The following is a 12,657-nucleotide window of genomic DNA, read 5'->3' as shown; positions in this document are numbered from 1 at the left end:
AGCAGGAATGGCGTAAGTTTTTTGACTTCTCAGAGCACGCTAGAGAATACGCGTCTCCTCCCTGAACATCTACACCGTTGCTCCTTGGTTGCTTTCTCAGGGAGGCTGTTTCCCCTGCCATGCGGCTCGAAGGCTCGGGGTACTCTTTCTAAAGAAATCTGCACGTAAACATACTGGGAAGCCTGTTCATTCAGCACCCAGGGAAGCAGTGGGCCTTATCTCCACTGCCCAGGGGCTCCCTCTGTGAGCCCTACCAGGAGGGTAGTCTCCGAATGCTGGTGCCATCCTTCATTTTGGGAGATACTCAACCAGGAATACCCAGATGGTGCTGCAGTGTAGGCTCCAGGTCTCATTTATAAGTAAAGTGGCTGCGCGTCCACTCAGTGAGCTGAGCATGAGTGGTGGCTTGCAGACAGGGGTTGTGCTTCACTGTTTGTTTGGTTGATGACTGATCTTGGATCTTCTAACTAATGTCTTTCCCCATGATCTTTTCACGGGAATACAGTGTGTGTGTGTGTGTGTGTGTGTGTGTGTGTGTGTGTGTGTGTAGAGTGCATGTTTGCTATACATGATAATGTATATAATAACACACTTTGCTTTAGGCTTAAAGAAAGTGTATATTACTTCCATATTTCTTTTAAAATTTTTTTAATGTTTATTTATTTTTGAGAGATGGAGCATGAGTGGAGGAGGGGCAGAGAGAGAGAGAGAGAGAGGGAGACACAGAATCCGAAGCAGGCTCCAGGCTCTGAGCTGTCAGCACAGAACCCGACGCGGGGCTCAAACTCATGAACCGCGAGATCATGACTTGAGCCGAAGTCGGCGCTTACCCGACTGAGCCACTCAGGCACCCCTCCATATGTTTTTAATATGAAATTTATTTGTCAAATTGGTTTCCATACAACACCCAGTGCTCATCCCAACAGGTGCCCTCCTCAATGCCCATCACCCACTTTCCCCTCCCCTCCAACCCCCATCAACCCTCAGTTTGTCCTCAGTATTTAAGAGTCTCTTATGGTTTGCCTCCTTCCCTCTCTCTAACTTTTTTTTCCCCCTTCCCCTCGCCCCTGATCTTCTGTTGAGTTTCTCAGGATCCACATATGAGTGAAAACATATGGTATCTGTCTTTCTCTGCCTGACTTATTTCACTTAGCATAACACTCTCCAGTTCCATCCACGTTGCTACAAATGGCCAGATTTCATTCCTTCTCATTGCCAAGTAGTATTCCATTGTATCTATAAACCACATCTTCTTTATCCATTCATCAGTTGATGGATATTTATGCTCTTTCCATAATTTGGCTATTGTTGAAAGTGCTGCCTTAAACATTGGGGTACAAGTGCCCCTATGCATCAGCACTCCTATATCCCTTGGGTAAATTCCTAGTAGTGCTATTGCTGGGTCATAGGGTAGATCTATTTTTAATTTTTTTAAGAACTTCCACACTGTTTTCCAGAGTGACTGCACCAGTTTGCATTCCCACCAACAGTGTAAGAGGGTTCCTGTTTCTCCACATCCTCTCCAGCATCTATAGTCTCCTGATTTGTTCATTTTAGCCACTCTGACCAGCATGAGGTGGTATCCCAGTGTGGTTTTGATTTGTATTTCCCTGATGAGGAGTGATGTTGAGCATCTTTTCATGTGCCTGTTGGCCATCTGGATGTCTTCTTTAGAAAAGTGTCTATTCATGTCTTCTGCCCATTTCTTCACTGGATTACTTATTTTTTGGGTGTGGAGTTGGTGAGTTCTTTATAGATTTTGGATACTAGCCCTTTATCCGATATGTCATTTGCAAATATCTTTTCCCATTCCGCTGGTTGCCTTTTAGTTTTGTTGATTGTTTCCTTTGCAGTGCAGAAGCTTTTTATCTTGATGAGATCCCAATAGTTCATTTTTGCTTTTAATTCCCTTGCCTTTGGAGATGTGTCAAGTAAGAAATTGCTGCGGCTGAGGTCAGAGAGGTCTTTTCCTGCTTTCTCCTCTAGGGTTTTGATGGTTTCCTGTCTCACATTCAGGTCCTTCATCCATTTTGAGTTTCTCTTTATGATTGGTGTAAGAAAGTGGTCCAGTTTCATTCTTCTGCATGTTACTGTCCAGTTCTCCCAGCACCATTTGTTAAAGAGATGTCAAGCTTTCACTTTTTGCAGATGGCATGATACTATACATGGAAAACCCGATAGACTCCACCAAAAGTCTGCTAGAACTGATACGTGAATTCAGCAAAGTCTCAGGATACAAAATTAATGTACAGAAATCATTCTTATACACTAATAATGAAGCAACAGAAAGACAAATAAAGAAACTGATCCCGTTCACAATTGCACCAAGAATCATAAAATACCTAGGAATAATCCTAACCAAAGTTGTAAAAGATCTGTATGCTGAAAATTATAGAAAGCTTATGAAGGAAATTGAAGAAGATACAAAGAAATGAAAAAACATTCCGTGCTCATGGATTGGAAGAATAAATATTGTAATGTCAATACTACCCAAACCAATCTACACATTCAATGCAACCCCAATCAAAATTGCACCAGCATTCTTCTTGAAGCTAGAACAAGCAATCCTAAAATTTGTGTGGAACCACAAAGTACCCCAAATAGCCAAAGTAATATTGAAGAAGAAAACCAAAGCAGGAGGCATCACAATCCCAGACTTTAGCCTCTACTACAAAGCTGTAATCATCAAGACAGCATGGTATTGGCACAAAAACAGGCACATAGACCAATGGAATACAATAGAGACTCCAGAATTAGACCCACAAATGTATGGCCAACAAATCTTTGACAAGGCAGGAAAGAATATCCAATGGAAAAAAAGACAGTCTGTTTACTTCCACATTTTCTGAGCCTGACTTACATCAAAAGCAGCTTATCAGAAGAAAATATATTTTCTCAAAAATTATTTTAAGGTCCTGTGGCTTCTTTTTCCTCTGATCTGAGCACAACTCTCACTGTAGGGAAGAATCTAGACAGATTTTGCCCCCACAGGAGATCCCTTTGTCCTCATTGTTATCACCAGTATAACACCATGTGTCCTTTAAGAGTGCTTACTATATGCCAAGTGCTTGATGTGCTTTGTTTTCTAATCCTTACCACCCCACAAGGTAGCTGTTCTATCCCCACCTTGCTGATGAGGAAACAGGCACAGACAGGCTAAGAAACTAGTCTAAGGGAACAACTAGTGATAGAAGAACGCTAGTGATAGAAGAACCAAAATTCCAGTCTAGGCAGGTATGGCCCAGGGCCCAAGTTCTGTACGCTGCACCATGCTCTCTCCCTGTGACTGCATAATGAACTTGAGCAGTTTCACAGATTATTTTACCATAATAGAACACAAAGGCTTTATGAGAAGCCCTTTCACTCTGAGCATGATGGCCCTGAAGCGCTATTTGCTCCTCTGCTCTAGTCTACACCGTATCATGAAACAGATCACTCGAAGACTACTTGAAGAGGAAGTTCACTTTGTTAAACTGCCAAGAACTAGCTTATACCAAACTTGGCTTTATGATGAATTATATTCTAAGGAGCTTCTAAAATTCAGCTTATGCATGGGGCGCCTGGGTGGCTCAGTCGGTTGAGCGTCCGACTTCGGCTCAGGTCATGATCTCACAGTTCGTGAGTTTGAGCCCCACGTTGGGCTCTATGCTGACAGCTCAGAGCCTGGAGTCTGCCTTGGATTCTGTGTCCCCCTCTCTGCCCCTTCTCCTTCCCTCTCTCTCTCTCTCTCTCTCTCAAAAATAAACATTAAAAAACTTAAAAATAAATAAATAATATAAAATAAAATTCAGCTTATGCGTAAGGTTAATAAAATGAATGAATGAATGAATGAATGAATGAGGAAGAAAGGAAAGAATGAGAAAGAAAAGAAGTAACATTCTAAGACTATGAAACACTTTTATTAGGCCTGTGATTCCTATAATGCCTGTAGTCCTCTGGATTGTTGAATAGAGAAAAGTAATAGAAATAGAGATTTTTTTTCCAGCTTTATTGAGATATAATCAAGGTAAAACATTGTATTAATTTAAGGTATACAACATAACGAATGTGATATATGTATATATTGCAAAATGATTATCACAGCAAGTTTAGTTAACACAGTCACCTCACATAGTTACAAATTTAAATTTCTTGCTATGAAAGCTTTTAAGATCTGCTGTCTTAGCAACTTTTAAATACACAGTACAGTGCTGCTAACTCTAGTTAGCAGGCCCTGCATTAAACCCCCCAGGGCTTACTCATAACTGGAAGTTTGTACTTTTTGACCCCCTTCACCCAATCCTTCCACCCATCCCCACTGTCCACCCATCTCTGGCAACTACCACTCTCTCTGTTTCTATGAGTTCCTTTTTTTGTTAGATTCCACATATAAGTGAAATCATACAGTATTTGTCTTTCTCTGACTTACTTCACTTAGCATAACGCCTTCAAGGTCCAGCCATATTGTCACAAACAGTAGGATTTCCTTCCTTTTTATGGCTGAATAGTATTCCTGTGTGTGTGTGTGTGTGTGTGTGTGTGTGTGTGTGTGTGTGTGTCTGTACATCACCAGATAGGGATTCTTGTGGGTTTTTTCATGTTTAATATTTTGAGATATATCATTGAAAGTGATTTTAGTTTGTTATCAGCTAAATCAAATATATAAACTTAGGTCATAAGATGGTTTCTGGTATTTCTTTTGTTCTTAAAATAAATCCTCTGTTAGTAATGCATAAAAGCCAACAACTCAAAATGTGTTCTAAAAAAAGATTTGTTGAGGCACCTGGGTGACCTAGTCGGCTGAGCATCAGACTCTTGATTTCAGCTCAGGTCATGATCCCAGGGTTGTGGGATATAGCCTGCATCGGACTCTGCACTGAGAGCGGAGCCTGCTTAAGATTCTCTCTCTCTCCCCCTCTGCCCGTCCCCTGCTCACCCTCTCACTCGCTCTCTAAAATAAAAAAAGTAAATAAGTATTTTTAAAAGGTTTGTTGACTCCGTCAGGGCAGAATCCAGGTTTTCCTCCTTTGGACTCCAGAAGTACTTTATACCCTTCTCTGCCTCTTGTGTTTAAGGGCCAGTGTGTACATGCCTGTGTTCTTCCCTAGTCTGGCAGCTTCTCCCGAAGTGAGATTTACTCCCTTGTGAATTTCAACCACTTAGCCAACGCCAGATGGGAAGGAGGGTTAGAGTCATTTTTGGTGAGACTGCTTTGAATCTGTTAGTTTCAGCAGCAAAAAGTGAGAGAAAAAACACCCACATGAGAAAAGACAAACGTGGCTTCTCACTGGTAGCAAACTGCAACAATTTGCAGGGACATAGCTCCTTAGGGGCACGCTGAAATGTTTAAGGAAAATACGTCTGTGAGCACAGGCACTCTAGTAACTATAATTCCACCTTACTGCAGAACACACACGAGGAAAAGCAAAAAGCACAGTCCTGAGAAGTTAAATTTACAAAAACTGGGAAAATTAAATTTTGTGTTTAATAGAGAAACGGATTACTTAACATGACAGCAGTTTGGAAACACGGAATAATTTCCATTCAGTAATGTGTACTTTTTATCAATTCTCATGCATAGCAAAGCTAGTGCCAAGGAGAAATAAAACTACAGGAAAACAGTTATTTATCTTCTTACAAACCTCTGAATTTAAACGTCCTGCTGATAACCTGAGGTTCTTAGTTAACAGTTCCGGTCATGTCCCAGCAGTTACTACACCCGTGACACACAGAGCCCCAGAACTACATAGACTTCGAGAAGGCTGTAAGTGAAGGTTGTTGGGTTTGCTCCTGCCCTTGATTGTCACTCTCAGTTTTCATGGCCAGTTGAAGACCGCCCAGTCTTCAGGTTTTGTCTCTTCACAACATGCGTCAGTTCACTGTTAATCACAAATCCTAGTAAAGGGTACAGATTAGGAATGTTGTGTCTGGATTTATACCCCAGCCTTACAACTCACTAATTCTTTGAATTTAAACAACTTAATCTCACTATGCCTCAGTTTCCTTTTCTGTAAAATAAGGATAAAATACCTTCCTCAAGAGTACTGTTGTAAGGACTCAGTGAATATAGAGCTTAACATGTTATTCTCAGTTTTTAGCAGTTCATTATTATATGTTGTGATGGTTCTTTGTTTTGACACATCGATATTATAATAGCATATACGCTCGTAACCACCGTGCTTTGGTGTCCAGTTCTTTCTTTCTTTCTGCTTCACCTGTCTCCCCCACCCCCCACTAGTAGCTCCACACACCCCATACTTTTTCTGTTTCCTGTTTAGGGTTACAGATGCAGAGCCTTCTGTCCAGATCTATTGCCTGTGACTTCTAATCTATAGGGATGGAAAGTATCTTGAGCCAGTGTATATAAAGGCATTAGAATAACCACATGTTTTACTTGTAAGCCAAGATTTTCATAGAAGGCTGCCCTTCAGTGAATATAGTCTGAAGAAAACTTTCAAAACACCCAAGCAAAAAGACCTTACCCCACCATTACTTAGAGATTTAACGAAATACAGCCACTCTAAATGGTTACCGGTCATAGAGGCTTAAGAAGTAAAATTAGATGAACCTATGGGAAATCTGGAATCCTCACTGTTAATGCCATCTTGCACACTTTGTGTTAAGGGTCCTTGGACATGTCTTGGGTAGCTTAACTACTTGGACACGACTTGTCTCTGGATACCCTGAAGTAGGTGTAAGGCCTCTGTAATCCACGTGTGTTACTCCTGCTCAACTGTCCACACCTTCATTCGTGAGGGAAGGGATGGTGTTTCCCAGCCCATCAAGCTGGACTTTTCAATGAAGACATTTTAAGTTGTAATTCCCTCACTGAAAAGTAAATGCTAAACTCTCCAAAGGAGGGGCGCCTGGGTGGCGCAGTCGGTTAAGCGTCCGACTTCAGCCAGGTCACGATCTCGCGGTCCGTGAGTTCGAGCCCCGCGTCGGGCTCTGGGCTGATGGCTCAGAGCCTGGAGCCTGTTTCCTTCCGATTCTGTGTCTCCCTCTCTCTCTGCCCCTCCCCCGTTCATGCTCTGTCTTTCTCTGTCCCAAAAATAAATAAACGTTGAAAAAAAAAATTAAAAAAAAATAAACTCTCCAAAGGAATAGTCTCTGAAATATGAGGCAGAAAGCAGCAGCAGGTGCACAGAGTGATGGAGCGCTCCTTGTCAGAGACCCCTGGAGAGCTCTTTCTGCCTTGCTGTCCCTCTAGTTGATCCTTCTACAATAGAGCTTTTCACAAGACTTTGCCAGCTTATGCAGGTGTGAGGACTCCCAAAGCACCTTTGTCGGCATTCAGGAATCTTAAGGCAAGAGAGTGCACTGGGGCAGAGGAACACACATGACGGTCATGGGCCCAAGTCAGCACTTGCAGATTTCTCAGCACTGTTTCATACTCTGAGGAAGTGCCGAACCACTGGGCATGAGGACTGTAACGTACTCGATTTCCTGGATATAATTTAAAAGATTCTTGTGGGTAAGGGTAGGGTATGGTTTAGAGAGAACCTAAAGTTATTAGCCCTATTGGTAGGTAATTAATGCCTGCGGGCAGGGTGTTGCTGGCCAGAATCGTCACCCTCTGCTGGTGGGGTTGCAACATGGCAGAGCTGTAGAGAGACTGATACCCAGGGGAAAGAGCCAGGCTGCCACCAGGTTCTCTGTCCTCCAGCAACAGAAAGAACTTCATATGCTGCTAAGAGCCATGGCAGAATGAATTTTGGTTTTAGGGGCTTTGGAGTACTCACAAATGATTGTAGTGAGCAAAACATAGGAGAATGGGAAGAAGAAGTGAGCAGCCTGTGAGCCACAGATCCTTTGCAGCTTTCAAAACTAAAACCTCAGGTGACAACCAGAAAGTTGTCTATGAAGTAATTCAGAGTAAGTCTGCAACTCAAGGTTTAGTTGTTAGTAACTGACTCTCTGGAGTAGTCTACATATTTTCCTCTTTAAAGTATTGTTTTAACTGTTCCTTTAAGTATTGGTTAAGTCATAAGGTTATTGTAATAAAGACCAGTGTCTTTATCAAAAGAGTCTCCCTTGTCCATATTCAGAGAATGGATTTAATGACTATTAGATCAAAACCACGTAGTGGGCAGTAACACATGTGTCCCGCGTCGTCTTCCCGACACACTTTGACTGCTCCCATCTCTCTTTGCCATTGTAGCCAGAGTACGTGACCTACAATGCAGACCTGATCGTGTCACTTCATTGTGTGAAGTCTTTTGTTAGCTCTTATCAGGTTTCCCCCACTATCCAAAAGTAGAGCGTTCCTGTAAAACCTTTTATAAGTTGAAGTGGCGTAAAGCAAAGAAGTAATTACCTTAATTTATATGGAAAAATTTTTGAGTGTTCCCAGACCCAAAAAATAACCTCTCTTAGGCTTTTCAGATACTTTAGGACACATCATGCTAGTGGGTGCCCAAAATAAATCCAGGTAAAGCCCAGATGCTTGCAGCCACAGTTCAAAGCTATGGTGGCTTGATGTGAAATGTAGTTCCAGGGGAAGGAGCGTGGTGGAGCCACTCCCTCTTCCAGGTGTGTGCTGCCTCTGTACCTGCCCACTGCCAAACAAACACTGAACACTATTTTTGCTTTTAGCTTTTGTTCATAAAAACGAAAATCCGCTTCGGGTGTCTTTCGTTTAGCGAAAACAGATGCTAACATAGGTGTTTCATAAAAGCAAAGTGGCATAACACGAACTTCGGAAAAGCAGGGGATACCTATATGTGCATATATACGTATGTACCCATACACATATACACATTCGTGTATATATGTACATACACATATTTGTGCGCGTGTGTGTGTTTGTGTGTGTGTGTGTGTGTGTGTGTGTGTGTCATGGGCAGGTATAGATCAGTATCCAGTAAGGGTCTTAGTAATGTGTTAAAGGAGGCTCTGTCTCCATGCAGCTGCTTGCTGTCACCTGAAGCATGATTATATCACCTGCCCACTGAATCTGCATACTCTCCTGCTGCATGGAGCCTATTCAGAAATGTTACAGACACTCTCAGGATTCTGATCACTTTTCGTCTGCTACATTGAGAAGCCTGAGTCTCTCTAGTTCATCTTTGGATGCATTCAACAAACATATCCATATGTCTACCATGTGGCTGCATGAAAACTGTGAAGTGTGGGGGCGCCTGGGTGGCGCAGTCGGTTAGGCGTCCGACTTCAGCCAGGTCACGATCTCGCGGTCCGTGAGTTCGAGCCCCGCGTCGGGCTCTGAGCTGATGGCTCGGAGCCTGGAGCCTGTTTCCGATGCTGTGTCTCCCTCTCTCTCTGCCCCTCCCCCGTTCATGCTCTGTCTCTCTCTGTCCCAAAAATAAATAAATGTTGAAAAAAAAAAAAATTAAAAAAAAAAAAAAAAAAAAGAAAACTGTGAAGTGTGTATGAATGGTCACTAGTCCTTCAGCGATCATGTCTCAGTCACTCCTCCCTGTCCTCCACAGCCATCTCTCCAGTGTCCATCCCAGCCTCAATGTACACAACTTTGCTGGCATGTCCTTTTAGTGAATCATGGGAAATCTATCACACAAGACTCTCCCTATGTGGGGATGGGTTTCTTTCCATCAGATGCCTCTTAATTCACTCTCATAAACCATCAAGGTCACTTCCTTAAGAGAGCCATGGTCTGGAGGGAGGCTTGCGGCTATCTTATAGGGCCAGGTACAGGGGCTGTTACCAGAGCACTGCAGGTTGCTGGTATCATGTTTGTGTTGGCAGAGGAAGTGTTTTCTAATAAAATGTTTTTGTCTTGTCTTTTAGCTTACATTTTACTATGGTACTATGGATGCTTGGTGTCCAACAAAATACTACGAAGACATCAAGAAAGATTTTCCAGAAGGAGATATTCGACTCTGCGAGAAAAAATTACCTCATGCTTTTATCATCCATTTTTACGGAGAAATGGCTGGCATGATAGCTGACTGGCTAAAGGATGATCTGTCCAAAATAGAAGCCCTGACACATGGAAGCGTCACTGACAGCTAGTACATAGCAGTGGTAGGTGTGCTGTCTCTTAGTAGTTAGTAGTGTACTTAGTAGGTAAGTGTCTGGTGTTAATGTCTGATACTAGAAGACGTGGCTGGCTGTCAGCTCCGAGCTAGCTCCCCATACTACAGACTGAAGTAAGCCCAGTTGGTGAAAAATGCCATAGGCTTAACAGAAACATTCTCCAAGACTCAGGGAACACAGTGATCAGTGATCTAAACAAGACCTTTTCTGTTTGCACGGGATACCCAGTTGGCACTATGCAGTTTATTCAAGTGGGCAGGATCCTTGCAGACAAAAGGAGGTCTAAATTCAGTTGGTTTTAATTGAGTTACCTTGTAGAACAGGCTCTCCTAGAGGAAATTACAAAAATGTAAAAGAGATCAGTGAATGCTAAGTGTATAGTCAGGAATGTAAGTGTATGTGATCATGAGGATGCACATTCCAATAGCAGGAAGTGATGACTAGTGGGTCTTGGCAGTGGACCTGGGTCTCCCTTAAGGACAGGAGCTAGAGATCAGCCCGGACTAACTTTGTACAGGTCCTGGCTGAGCTCATCAGAATCAGACTGGATGCCAGGCCAGCCTGCAGGACCTCCCCTCACCCCCCGCTCCGACCTGTTACTACCTTGCGTTGGGTCACAGGCCCCCAGCGGGGCCAACATCAGGGGAGGTACTGCTTGTCTCCATCTCTAAAAAGCTTCTCTGAGGAGTGAGACTTCCTGATCTTCCTGCATTACACAGAGAATAAAGTTCACCAGACATTCCACTGGTGAAGGAACAGGAAGAGCTGTTGAAGGATCCTGACTGTGCCTCCTGCCGCAAGACAGCCAGCAAGCTCTGTGCTGAGCCTACCAGGTTGTGAGCTCGCTGCAGGCTCCTCTTCTGCAGGGCCCAGATGGGGAGGCCCTGGGTTGTCCAAAGCCGGTCTGTACCTGCCTTGTGGACTTGCCCCTTCTGTGTTTTTTCCAATAAAACTACACTGAGGGCCAGCTATGAGCTAAGTACTGTGCTAGGCATTGAGGATAGAGTTCTTAGCTATGCCATGATTCTTTTCTTCTGCAAATCATCCAGTAAGTAATTTTTGAGAGGGCATCTTTCAATTGCTGAATAGAGAAGGACCATAAATGAGTTCTACATTTCTGCCTTGGCTTTGTGAGTTGGAAAGAAGTTATTTTACTAATGAACCAAAACAATCCATTAAATTATGTGAATTCACCTTCTCTGGATGCCTCGAGGACCAGTAGAGAAGAAGCTTGTTCTCCAGCCTGGAGCAGGCTCACAATATTTCTGCCTTCCCTAAAATGACTCAATCCTGGGATCCTAGGAGCCAATAAATCCCACTGACAGCAGTAATAGTTGACAGTTGATCAAAAACATTCAGTTTTTTTCCTAGAGGAGACCCCTCATGGCGTTATCATTCCGAAAGAACAATAGAATGTTGTCCTTCCTTTCAAAGCCTAAAGCCCCCTGATGAAAGCTTCAGCTCTGATATGCTGCCAACCCAGTGGTGAGGGTTGAACGAGTTACTGTCCCTTGGCATGGCATCTGCATCAGAGCAAATGACTTCTCAGAGGGGAAGAGCCAAGTGCTCCTGGCCCCGGAGATAAACCAGGAGACACAGGCCACTGGCATAGGGCTACACACGAAATCCTGATTGGCCTCTGTGTGGGTGGGCCTTCTGGAAATCTGGTGTCAGAAGCTCCGATTCACCACTCCGAACTGCCTTGCACATAGGAGATGCTCATAGTACTAACTTGAAACCTTTGACCAAGTCCTGGTGAATCACACCTACTCAGAGAATAATAGCATCGCCAGCTCTTCTTTCAGCATTAGTTTGTATTACTCTGTCTGAATATATGACATTGTGTCTTATGGTGGTTTTTCAGAGCTTAAATAAATGATGAAAAGTAGAAGATACGGGCTCGTTTTCTGTTTATCATCCAATCGCCAAATGAATTTTCAAAATAAGTGTTTAACCAACACTTAGAGCTGCTTGGCCTGACCTCTGTATGGGGGGCGGGGGTGCATGGTACCGTCTGAACAGGCTCCTGAGTTAGACTTGGACCCAAGTCTCTCTGTTGGATTTTCTCATTCCTCCTTTTATTTATTTTTTTTTTTAATTTTTTTTTTCAACGTTTTTATTTATTTATGGGACAGACAGAGACAGAGCATGAACGGGGGAGGGGCAGAGAGAGGGAGACACAGAATTGGAAACAGGCTCCAGGCTCCGAGCCATCAGCCCAGAGCCTGATGCGGGGCTCGAACTCACGGACCGTGAGATCGTGACCTGGCTGAAGTCGGCCGCCCAACCGACTGCGCCACCCAGGCGCCCCTCATTCCTCCTTTTAGAGAAGAATCTGATTTCAGGAGATTGGAGTTGATTTCCTTAGGAATTAAACAATGCACTGAATATTTCCATGCATATATACGACATGATAAGGTATACAGGAACTCTGGAGGCCTTGTCACCTGTGTGATTTTTAGACAACTTTCTCTAATTTCTCCATGCATCAGTGTCCTCACTTAAAAGATAGGATTAATGGGGCGCCTGGGTGGCCGGTTGAGCATCCAACTTGGGCTCAGGTCATGATCTCATGGTTCATGAGGTCAAGCCCCACATCGGGCTCTGTGCTGACAGCTCTGAGCCTGGAGCCTACTTCAGAGTCTGTTGTCTCCTTCTCTCTCT

The 12,657-nt window shown here is 43.4% G+C and overlaps 1 protein-coding gene across 3 annotated transcripts in view; it reads left to right on the top strand.

Moving 5' to 3' along the window:
* The window catches only part of LDAH (lipid droplet associated hydrolase), a 113,116-nt gene extending 101,159 nt beyond the window's left edge, over window positions 1–11,957 (top strand). For all 3 annotated transcript variants that reach the window (XM_025927335.2, XM_025927334.2, XM_086700095.1), the window contains one exon: window positions 9,745–11,957. In XM_025927335.2, the coding sequence (XP_025783120.1) occupies window positions 9,745–9,969 (225 nt within the window). In that variant the 3' untranslated portion in view covers window positions 9,970–11,957. The remainder of the gene's footprint in view (window positions 1–9,744) is intronic.
* Window positions 11,958–12,657: the final 700 nt, after the last annotated feature.

Source organism: Puma concolor, chromosome A3, assembly GCF_028749965.1.
Source record: "Puma concolor isolate L17-30 chromosome A3, mPumCon1.1.hap2, whole genome shotgun sequence".
NCBI lineage: Eukaryota > Metazoa > Chordata > Mammalia > Carnivora > Felidae > Puma > Puma concolor.
This window is presented reverse-complemented; position numbering and strand designations above follow the sequence as displayed.